At 54.7% G+C, this 12,066-nt stretch overlaps 1 protein-coding gene across 1 annotated transcript in view; it reads left to right on the top strand.

Moving 5' to 3' along the window:
* Positions 1 to 4,855: 4,855 nt before the first annotated feature.
* STIP1 (stress induced phosphoprotein 1) overlaps positions 4,856 to 12,066 on the top strand; it is a 74,751-nt gene continuing 67,540 nt past the window's right edge. The window contains exon 1 of the mRNA XM_075325375.1: positions 4,856 to 4,964. Coding sequence (XP_075181490.1) covers positions 4,956 to 4,964 — 9 coding nt within the window. The 5' untranslated portion in view covers positions 4,856 to 4,955. The remainder of the gene's footprint in view (positions 4,965 to 12,066) is intronic.

The raw sequence follows: 12,066 nt of genomic DNA, 5'->3' as shown, positions 1-12,066 counted from the left end.
GGTTTACAAACAGGTATGCAATTCAATCAGTTACCTTGTGCGTCTGGCCACAGGGGGGCGCTGTAGACCAGGTTTCCAGGAACTCCCACAGATGTTTCCTACACGTGACCCCCAGCGAAAGAACACTGGAAAATGGCCGAAGTAGGGTTATCAACCTGGGCAAATCCAGGTCCCCTCCTACCTTAGTGACCTCAGAGGGAGCACTGCTCCACCCCTGGCTGGAGTTATGGACAAAATCCACAACATGGAATATGGCCATAACTTGGCCTGGGAGCGTCGTAGGCGGACGCCAACGCTCTCATTGTGACAGCTATGAATTTAGCTACAGAATGAGAGGACTCGTGACTTGTCTACTAGTTCCACATTGGCTGATATCACGCCTGGGGTATTTCCCAAGCTCCCGCTCCCATACAAAAGGGTGTGCCAGCATCGTCCGCATGCGGAGACACCATTTTTATGGTTGCCATATTTATCGGAAATATGGCTTGCGAGACATGAACCATTTTTTACTGGAGTCGTTCTGTCTGGATACTTCCAAGCTTGCTAATGAGATAGCAGCTCCTACCACAGGGTCACGGCAGGGAGTCATCCTGTGTCCATTGTTCCCACATCATCTCATCTCCATATCACAGGAGATGGCCATGGAGGTGTAACACCTTCACAGATGCTGGACATTGAGAACAAGAAGGGAGGGGGGCACTGCCAGGGAGTGATGAGCGATTATGACTGGAAGTCATAATTCATCTTCATATCCCGGGATTTGCCTCACAATCATAGATTCATGAAAGATACGCTGAGGAGCAAAAGGGTAACAATGTTTTGAACTGTTGACTTTCAAGCTCCATATCCCACCATCCACTACAGCTTTGAGCGTGAGACTACCTTCAATTTATAGACAATCATCTTGGCTCTCTCTTACATAAATGTGACTTGCAGCTATTTAGTATATGATTAGTTATGCAGATTCTTGTCACATCACTGCATTGTTACTGTTTTGCTCCTGGTGGTGGAAAAATCTTGTTCTTCCTGTACACTACAAATTACAACCTGTTCTCACATTCCCTAATAGCTCGGTGTGTTATTAGGTTGATTCCCAAGCGAAAGGTCACTGGTTCGAATTGAGGAGCCATAAAGAAGATTTCCCAAGAAATGAGAAACTGCATCATCCAGCTCATCCATAGCGGTCTTTTGGCCAAGAAAATTGCCAAACTGCATAATGTGAGGCCATGACAGGTGGAAGAAAAAGAATTGAAGTCCGTCCATGCATTCACAAGCCAAGAGGTAACGTCCAGGCAAAATATCGTAGTCAATAATTTGGCTCATCACAAGGTCTATCCATTCTGGGGCGATAAACCCGGCAGTGGAGTTGGCTCATATGCTTCATAACAGTGAGATCCCAGACATCCATGCAAGCACCGAGCGATGCACGTTACACAAGTCTGGAATGATGGCCCGAAAAAAGGTGAAGAAGCCTCAGCTTCAATATCATCATAAGAAGCGTCAGCTCAAGTTTACAAAAAAGTACTAAAAGGGGAAGATTGGAAACGGGTGATTTGGAACAATGAGACAAAAGTCAACAGACGGCTCTAATGGGGGCAAATGATGATATGGGGGTGTTTCACAGCCAAAAGTGATGGGTACTTGCCAAGGATCGATGGTCGTCTCAATACAGAGCTATATGTGACTTTCCTAAGAGACAGTTACATTTTGTATTTGAGTACTATGGGTATGAAAAGACAACAGTGTTCCAGCTACGTGTGTCCCATTATTCTGTATGGAGGGCTATGGGGGGGCCATTATTCTGTATGGAGGGCTATGTGGGGGCCATTATTCTGTATGGAGGACTATGTGGTGCCCATTATTCTGTATGGAGGACTATGTGGGGCCCATTATTCTGTATGGAGGACTATGTGGGGCCATTATTCTGTATGGAGGACTATGTGGGGCCCATTATTCTGTATGGAGGGCTATGTGGGGCCATTATTCTGTATGGAGGACTATGTGGGGCCCATTATTCTGTATGGAGGGCTATGTGGGGTCCATTATTCTATATGGAGGGCCATGTGAGGCCTGTTATTCTGTATGGAGGGCTATGGGGGGCCATTATTCTGTATGGAGGACTATGTGGGGCCCATTATTCTGTATAGAGGGCTATGTGGGGCCCATTATTCTGTATGGAAGACTATACAGGGCCCATTATTCTGTATGGAGGACTATGTGGGGCTCATTATTCTGTATGGAGGACTATGTGGTGCCCATTATTCTGTATGGAGGACTATGTGGGGCCCATTATTCTGTATGGAGGACTATGTGGGGCCATTATTCTGTATGGAGGACTATGTGGGGCCCATTATTCTGTATGGAGGACTATGTGGGGCCATTATTCTGTATGGAGGACTATGTGGGGCCCATTATTCTGTATGGAGGACTATGTGGGGCCCATTATTCTGTATGGAGGACTATGTAGGGCCCATTATTCTGTATGGAGGGCTATGTGGGGCCCATTATTCTGTATGGAGGACTATGTGGTGCCCATTATTCTGTATGGAGGACTATGTGGGGCCCATTATTCTGTATGGAGGTCTATGTGGGGACCATTATTCTGTATGGAGGACTATGTGGGGTCCATTATTCTATATGGAGGACTATGTGGGGCCCATTATTCTGTATGGAGGGCTATGTGGGGCACATTACTCGGTATGGGGGGGGGCTATGTGAGGCCCATTATTCTGTATGGAGGACTATGTGGGGCCCATTATTCTGTATGGAGGGCTATGTGGGGCTCATTATTCTGTATGGAGGTCTATGTGGGGCCCATTATTCTGTATGGAGGTCTATGTGGGGCCCCTTATTCTGTATGGAGGTCTATGTGGGGTCCATTATTCGGTATGGAGGGCTATGTGGGGCCCATTATTCTGTATGGAGGTCTATGTGGGGCCCCTTATTCTGTATAGAGGTCTATGTGGGGTCCATTATTCTGTATGGAGGGCTATGTGGGGCCCATTATTCTGTATTGAGGGCTATGTGGGGCTCATTATTCTGTATGGAAGGCTATGTGGGGCCCATTATTCTGTATGGAAGGCTATGTGGGGACCATTATTCTGTATGGAGGACTATGTGGGGCCCATTATTCTGTATGGAGGGCTATATGGGGTCCATTATTCTGTATGGAGGACTATGTGGGGCCCATTATTCTGTATGGAGGGCTATATGGGGCCCAATATTCTGTATAGAGGGCTATGTGAGGCGAATTATTCTGTATGGAGGGATATGTGCGGCCCATTAATCAGTACCGAGGGCTATATGGGGCCCATTATTCTGTATGGAGGACTATATGAGGCCCATTATTCTGTATGGAGGGCTATGTGAGTCCATTATTTTGTATGGAGGACTATGTGGGGCCCATTATTCTGTATGGAGGGCTATGTGGGGCCCATTATTCTGTATGGAGGACTATGTGGGGCCCATTATTCTGTATGGAGGGCTATGTGAAGTCCATTATTCTGTATGGAGGACTATGTGGGGCTCATTATTCTGTATGAGGGACTATGTGGGGCCCATTATTCTGTATGGAGGGCTATGTGGGGCCCATTATTCTGTATGGAGGACTATGTGGGGCCCATTATTCTGTATGGAGGGCTATGTGGGGCCCATTATTCTGTATGGAGGACTATGTGGGGCCCATTATTCTGTATGGAGGGCTATGTGGGGCCCATTATTTTGCATGGAGGACTATGTGGGGCCCATTATTCTGTATGGAGGACTATGTGGGGCTCATTATTCTGTATGGTGGGCTTTGTGGCCCCATTATTCTGTATGGGGGACACTTTTGGGAAGTCATCAGTTTGTTCCTTTCACCCCTTAACACTCCAGGAAGTATTTAACTGTCACGGAGCCACTCCACACAGAGCACAAGTTATGCAGCCCAGACCTGGCTCCTGCAGCAGTGATCAGAGCTAGCTCTGATTTCCTCTGTTTAACCTTTTAAATGTCAGTCAGATTTTCTTTTCCACCACTAAAATAACAGAATATTCCATACAACTTTGGTATCGTCGTCATCGTATTGACCTAGAGAATCAGAAAAGTTAAATAAAAACTAAAAAAAACAATGGTGCAGTTCCATTTTTTTCACAGTTTCACCTTTTTAGGAAATGTTTTTTCATTTTTCAATAAATTATATGGTAAAATTAATGGTGCCATTAAAACGAAAACTGACTGTGATAGTTATTTGGTTGTTAAACTGTAGAGACTATGTCATTTGATATTTTGATTTGTTAACCCCTATTTTCTTCATTCTGTACCCTATTTTACCATTGCAAGAAAATAAATAAAAATTTGGTCTAAAAAGAAAACTGACTCATTCCATGTAGAGCTACTGAGATAGAAAAATAAAAAAAGTTACAGCTATTTGAAGGGAAAAAAAACAAAAAGATTAAAGGTACAAAAAAGTCTGCGTTATTAAGGGGTTAAAAATCCACAGAAGTTCCACAAAACACAAAAACTTAATCTATAATATTTTCTACAGGATGACGTCAGAGAAATGATCGCTTTTTCAGCATGTTGGTGACGTCACATTTTCTCAATGAAGACTATGGGCGGGGTTTATCGACTGACCGGAACACTGGCCAATGACAGGCGGATCCCGTGACGTCAACCAATCCCCATAGTAGAAGCTTCCAGAATTCACCGGCCAATTCCACCCAATTCACAATAACCGTCCCGACCAATAGAGTTCTGTCGTTTTGAGGGGCGGGGTTTACTAATGCCTGGCCCCTCCCTGCTACAGGAAGAGTGAGGAGCGGGTTGGTGATTGACGTCGGCGCTGTCCAATCGGCAGCGTTCGTTTAAAGACCTCTGCGAATAGTGAGGCGCTTAGTGGGCGGGCGCAGAACTGTCATCTTCTAGTTCTAGTAGGTTCGAGGAGACGCGTGGAGAGGCCGGAATACAGTGCAGCTATGGAGACGGTAAGGGGCCGCGGCAGAAGTTAGCGGCGCCGGCTGCGGTAGTCGGCGGAGTCTTCACGTAGTCGTATAATGGTGAGGGAAGGTGACTGCCCGGTGCGGAGCCTGAGTGCTGCCCCGTACACCGGCAGGAATCCCCGGCCTGTGTGAGAGGGAGGCCGGCAGGAGCTGCATGTCCGCTCTCCTTAAGCTCGTCCGCCAGGGGCTATATAGCGGCCTGCGGGACCGTGCTGACCCCCGACACCACCACGGGGGGCGCTAATGCCAGGTCAGTGCTGTTTTCCCTCTCTGACCGGCCACACAGGGAACCGTGCTGCACCCCACCCCGCTTCCAGGGAACCGGAACCGTGCCCCCCCCCCTTCCTCACTGGGAACCAAAAAGTATATTTTACCCCCCTCCCTGGGAGCCACAACTGTCACCCCCTCCCTAAACTGTACTACCCCCTACTACCTTCCCAGGAACCTAAACCATCCCCCCTTTTCAGTGTACCAAAACTGTGCTGCACCCCATGAGCCCATGTGGGGCCTCCCCTCCCCCCCCCCCCTTCTCGGGAATCGAAGCCATGCCTTCCCCCCCCCCCCCCCCCCTTCTCGGGAATCGAAGCCATGCCTTCCCCCCCCCCCTTCTCGGGAATCGAAGCCATGCCTTCCCCCCCCCCCCCTTCTCGGGAATCGAAGCCATGCCTTCCCCCCCCCCCCTTCTCGGGAATCGATGCCATGCCTCCCCCCCCCCCCCCTTCTCGGGAATCGAAGCCATGCCTCCCCCCCCCTCTCGGGAATCGAAGCCATGCCTCCCCCCTCTTCTCGGGAATCGAAGCCATGCCCCCCCCCCCCCCTTCTCGGGAATCGAAGCCATGCCCCCCATCCCTTCTCGGGGGAACCGAAACTTGAAAAATGATTAGAACAGCGGCCAGTCATGTGCACACCTGCTCAATTCACATTGGGATGTTCCCTGCTTGTCCCCTTTGGATAGGTGATGTGTCTTTACCAGTGAAGCCCTTTAAAAGTTACGTGGCTTCACTTTTGCTGCAATTCTTTGTGATAAGCCGGAGCTGTATTCACAGTTCTGCTGTATCCACTATGCCACAGATCTACTGCATATTTCACCCACCGCATATTGCAAGAGGTGAGATCTATGGTGTCGTCCACAGCATAAATGATCGTGTGGCAAACTTCATACCTGTGGTGCTGAGCTTGAGAGTGCTGCAGAATCTGTTGGCGCTATATAAATAAAACTTATTATTTTCCTACAATCTAATTCCCTGGTGATCGTCCTTTTAATACATGGTGGATTTTCTGTCTGGAGATTCCACTGTATCCTGTGTGGATGGGCCAGGAATGGTAAGCACTCTCATTCCCTGTGCAAAAGAGCTGTGAGCCCAGTAACTGAGCGCCGACTGGGATCAGCCCCTCCTGCACCTCGAGGCGGCTCCTGGGGTCTGTGCTGTATGTTTACAAAAGTAGTCACCATTCACAGTGGCATCAGGACCGCGGGTCTCTGTGATTGACCGATGTGGTCAGATGGGTCAGGTGTATTCAGCAGTGCATCATCACACATCATCCTGCTGCCGGGGGTGACTTCCTTCTGGTGTAAACATCGCGGCCTGCGCTGGATCCCGGAAAGTTAGTATAGCTTTGTCTTTATAGTTTTTCATCTACCAAACCACCCCTAAAATATTAATATTGTCCAGAAAACCCCTTTTAAGTTGTGAAAACTCTGCCAGGCCATATAGTCCAGCCTTAAACTATTGAATTTCTGCGCTTTTTTAGAGAAGCCTAAAATGGAGCAAAAAAATGTACTTCGTAAATGTTAAAAGTTAATAGTTAATGTTAAAAGTAAACCTTCGGACATTCATGTGGCTTAGGCTAGGTTCACACGTCCGTTAAATTGTATCAGTCACAATCCGTGGCTCTGGTAAACAACGGAATCCGTTTGGCGGATTCCGTTGTTGCCATAGACTTGTATGAGCGGCGGATTGTGACTGATGATGCTGCGTTGCATCCTCCGCCCGACTGATCAGTCGTAGAACGACTGACGCGGGGCGGAAGGAACGCAGCTTGTAACGTTTTTTGAGCAGCACAATCCGTACGATTTTGCTGCGCATGCTCTCTGGCTCCCTGCACACGTAACTAGGATACACATCGGGTAACCAAGCAATGCTCTTTGGTTAGTTACCCGATATTTACACTGGTTACGTGTGCAGGGAGCCAGCGCTAAGCGGTGTACGTTGGTAACCAAGGTAAATATCGGGTAACCAAGCAAAAAGTGCTTTGCTTTTAGTTGCCTGGTATTTACCCTGGATACGTGTGCAGGGAGGCCGACACTTCCCCCGCTTGGCTCCGCCCCCTCCCGCACGCTCATGTGTGCGCGTGCTCAGCACCACAGCCCCCCTTGCGCTCCGCCCTCCACACAACGGAGTCCGACAATGATTTCTGTCCTTTGTCATCCGTTGTACAACGCATCAGTCACATGCGTCAAGCAACACATATGACTGATGCAAAACAACGGAAATGTGAACCTAGTCATATCTGCGGAAGACCCGGCCTCAATCTTCATAGTAGAGGGCCTGGATTTCCGCAGATATTTCCACATGAATGATTGACATGCAGTTGTGTGGCTGTGGGTAATCTGCAGCATATTCCACAGCACTCCCCATGTTCCATAGGATAACATTGGGAGTGTCTGTACTTGTGCAAACTGCGGATTTATCTGGAAAATCCAGATAAATCCGCGGCAAAATCTGCATGTACAGAGCCCTGTGGGCTCATAGCCTAAGGGTGCGTGCCCACGATCAGTGTTTTGGATGCAGCGTATTTTCTCGGTGTCCAAAATACTGCGATGTACAGTACAAGCATAGTGCATGGGATTTCTAGAAATCCTGTGCAGCCTGCAGCGAAGACTGACCTGTGTTGCAGCTTTCTGAGCCGCAAGCATGTCAATTGTTTGCTGCGGATTGGCATGCGTCCTCCATAGGGAAAAGACAAGTGAGAGACTGCAACGGCCCGAACCCTGATCGTGGGTACGAGCAGCTGCGGTCTCATGCGGAGGAGACTCACAGCCCCGCAGGTCAGGACCCGCTGTGTCCTCATCATATGTATATACCCTAAAGCTTTGGCTGGTCATGTTCACAAAGTGCAGATGTGTCGGACTCGCCGTGTCCACCAGTGTAGGCGCTCCGCTGTAAAAATGTGGACGGTCACATTCACAAGGTGCAGATGTGTCGGGCGCCCCATACCCATCAGAGTAGGAGTGCCGTCTTCACATCCTTTACTTTGAGCATGTCCTTACTGATAACAGAGTGAGACATCAGCGGCCAGGCCGGCCATCCTTCACTGTCCTGCAGGGCTATCAGCTCCATCCACCATGACCTAACATGACATCTGCAGGGAAGCGTTGTGTCCTGCCCCCTGCAGCTGACCTGACAGTCCGGCTCATCATATAGAGTTGGGTTTTCTGTACTTTGTGCCCGGAGCTGTCAGATGACTGATTGCTAGCAAGTTCTGTGTACTCGGTATTTATCTCGTCTCTGAGCTGAGACTCTTGGATCTATTTGGAAAGACTCGTATAGTCGTGACCATATAATATCCTGTGTGCTCCATGTCTGCTGATGGGTTGTAAACGATGAATGTCTTCATTGTTCAGCAGTGAGTGCTCCTGGTATTAGGGCAGACGGCTGTAATTTAGGACCAAATGCAATACAATAAAACATCAGATGACGCTCGGACCAATGTTCGTTGATGAGGCGCTCACATATCAGAATATCGCTGCAGGTCCAAGTTAGATCTGATATTCGGATCGAACTCTGCAAGCAAGCCTATGGGTGCGTGGAAATCATCGGACGATATACAAGTGCAGTTCAATTTTTGCACACACGGACACCGGAGAAGATGGAGAATTTTGTTTTCCTCTATCTTTTCCTCATCTGAGAGAATTGGATCACACTACGCTGACACTCCGATCACAGTTTAATCGGTGTCGTTCACATAACAGGCCTGATTCTCTCGGCTGACAGCATCTACGGTCGTCTGCCCCTGCCTTTAAGGTGAAAAATACCCTTAATGGGTAGCAAAAGTTCATATAAACCGCCTTTTCAATCCACCCCCACTCCACCTGTATTGCTCTGTTTGTCCCTGTGATGGCGTGCCAGTCATTCATCACTGGCTTTGTAGTGATTCTTGCATGTAAGACCAATAAAGTTGGTGATTGTCAGCAGCGATAATGTGAATGCGCTGGACATAATCTCTGCATGACCAGTTAACTGAGGCAGATGTGGACCACTGTAGAGTCAGTTTTGAAGGTTGTAAGGATTTGTACAGGTTATTCATTTTTCAACTTTTTTACGGTACTGTATTTTTCGGATTAGAAGATGCACTTTTCCTCCCAAAAATTTTGGAAGAAAACGAGGGGTCAGTCTTATAATCCAAATGTTGCTTACCGGGGGATGATGGAGAGGGGTCGCAGGAGCAATGCCGAGGGCGCTGTGCTGGAGCTATGTGCTAGGGCCGAGGGCGATGGGCTGAAGCTGCGCCGTGCTGGGGCTGCGGGCCGAGGGCGATGGGCTGAAGCTGCGCCGTGCTGGGGCTGCGGGCCGAGGGCGATGGGCTGAAGCTGCGCCGTGCTGGGGCTGCGGGCCGAGGGCGATGGGCTGAAGCTGCGCCGTGCTGGGGCTGCGGGCCGAGGGCGATGGGCTGAAGCTGCGCCGTGCTGGGGCTGCGGGCCGAGGGCGATGGGCTGAAGCTGCGCCGTGCTGGGGCTGCGGGCCGAGGGCGATGGGCTGAAGCTGCGCCGTGCTGGGGCTGCGGGCCGAGGGCGATGGGCTGAAGCTGCGCCGTGCTGGGGCTGCGGGCCGAGGGCGATGGGCTGAAGCTGCGCCGTGCTGGGGCTGCGGGCCGAGGGCGATGGGCTGAATCTGCGCCGTGCTGGGGCTGCGGGCCGAGGGCGATGGGCTGAAGCTGCGCCGTGCTGGGGCTGCGGGCCGAGGGCGATGGGCTGAAGCTGCGCCGTGCTGGGGCTGCGGGCCGAGGGCGATGGGCTGAAGCTGCGCCGTGCTGGGGCTGCGGGCCGAGGGCGATGGGCTGAAGCTGCGCCGTGCTGGGGCTGCGGGCCGAGGGCGATGGGCTGAAGCTGCGCCGTGCTGGGGCTGCGGGCCGAGGGCGATGGGCTGAAGCTGCGCCGTGCTGGGGCTGCGGGCCGAGGGCGATGGGCTGAAGCTGCGCCGTGCTGGGGGCCGAGGGCCGAGGGCGATGGGCTGAAGCTGCGCCGTGATGGGGCCGAGGGCGATGGGCTGAAGCTGCGCCGTGCTGGGGCCGAGGGCGATGGGCTGAAGCTGCGCCGTGCTGGGGCCGCGGGCCGAGGGCGATGGGCTGAAGCTGGGGCCGCGGGCCGAGGGCGATGGGCTGAAGCTGGGGCCGCGGGCCGAGGGCGATGGGCTGAAGCTGGGGCCGCGGGCCGAGGGCGATGGGCTGAAGCTGGGGCCGCGGGCCGAGGGCGATGGGCTGAAGCTGGGGGCCGCGGGCCGAGGGCGATGGGGCTGAAGCTGGGGCCGCGGGCCGAGGGCGATGGGCTGAAGCTGGGGCCGCGGGCCGAGGGCGATGGGCTGAAGCTGGGGCCGCGGGGCCGCGGGGGCGATGGGCTGAAGCTGGGGGCCGCGGGCGATGGGCTGAAGCTGGGGCCGCGGGCCGAGGGCGATGGGCTGAAGCTGGGGCCGAGGGCGATGGGCTGAAGCTGGGGCCGCGGGGCCGAGGGCGATGGGCTGAAGCTGGGGCCGCGGGGCCGAGGGCGATGGGCTGAAGCTGGGGCCGCGGGCCGAGGGGCGATGGGCTGAAGCTGGGGCCGCGGGCCGAGGGGCGATGGGCTGAAGCTGGGGCCGCGGGCCGAGGGCGATGGGCTGAAGCTGGGGCCGCGGGCCGAGGGCGATGGGCTGAAGCTGGGGCCGAGGGCGATGGGCTGAAGCTGGGGCCGAGGGCGATGGGCTGAAGCTGGGGCCCGAGGGCGATGGGCTGAAGCTGGGGCCGCGGGCCGAGGGCGATGGGCTGAAGCTGGGGGCCGCGGGCCGAGGGCGATGGGCTGAAGCTGGGGCCGCGGGCCGAGGGCGATGGGCTGAAGCTGGGGCCGCGGGCCGAGGGCGATGGGCTGAAGCTGGGGCCGCGGGCCGAGGGCGATGGGCTGAAGCTGGGGCCGCGGGCCGAGGGCGATGGGCTGAAGCTGGGGGCCGCGGGCCGAGGGCGATGGGCTGAAGCTGGGGCCGCGGGCCGAGGGCGATGGGCTGAAGCTGGGGCCGCGGGCCGAGGGCGATGGGCTGAAGCTGGGGCCGCGGGCCGAGGGCGATGGGCTGAAGCTGGGGCCGAGGGCGATGGGCTGAAGCTGGGCCGAGGGCGATGGGCTGAAGCTGGGGCCGAGGGCGATGGGCTGAAGCTGGGCCGCGGGCCGAGGGCGATGGGCTGAAGCTGGGGGCCGCGGGCCGAGGGCGATGGGCTGAAGCTGGGGCCGCGGGCCGAGGGCGATGGGCTGAAGCTGGGGCCGCGGGCCGAGGGCGATGGGCTGAAGCTGGGGCCGCGGGCCGAGGGCGATGGGCTGAAGCTGGGGCCGCGGGCCGAGGGCGATGGGCTGAAGCTGGGGCCGCGGGCCGAGGGCGATGGGCTGAAGCTGGGGCCGCGGGCCGAGGGCGATGGGCTGAAGCTGGGGCCGCGGGCCGAGGGCGATGGGCTGAAGCTGGGGCCGCGGGCCGAGGGCGATGGGCTGAAGCTGGGGCCGCGGGCCGAGGGCGATGGGCTGAAGCTGGGGCCGCGGGCCGAGGGCGATGGGCTGAAGCTGGGGGCCGCGGGCCGAGGGCGATGGGCTGAAGCTGGGGCCGCGGGCCGAGGGCGATGGGCTGAAGCTGGGGCCGCGGGCCGAGGGCGATGGGCTGAAGCTGGGGCCGCGGGCCGAGAGGCGATGGGCTGAAGCTGGGGCCGCGGGCCGAGGGCGATGGGCTGAAGCTGGGGCCGCGGGCCGAGGGCGATGGGCTGAAGCTGCGCCGTGCTGGGGCCGCGGGCCGAGGGCGATGGGCTGAAGCTGCGCCGTGCTGGGGCCGCGGGCCGAGGGGCGATGGGCTGAAGCTGCGCC

Source organism: Anomaloglossus baeobatrachus, chromosome 10 (genome assembly GCF_048569485.1).
Source record: "Anomaloglossus baeobatrachus isolate aAnoBae1 chromosome 10, aAnoBae1.hap1, whole genome shotgun sequence".
Taxonomy (NCBI): Eukaryota; Metazoa; Chordata; class Amphibia; order Anura; family Aromobatidae; genus Anomaloglossus; species Anomaloglossus baeobatrachus.
The sequence above is the reverse complement of the archived record's forward strand: the minus strand, read 5'-3'. Positions and strand labels throughout refer to the sequence as shown.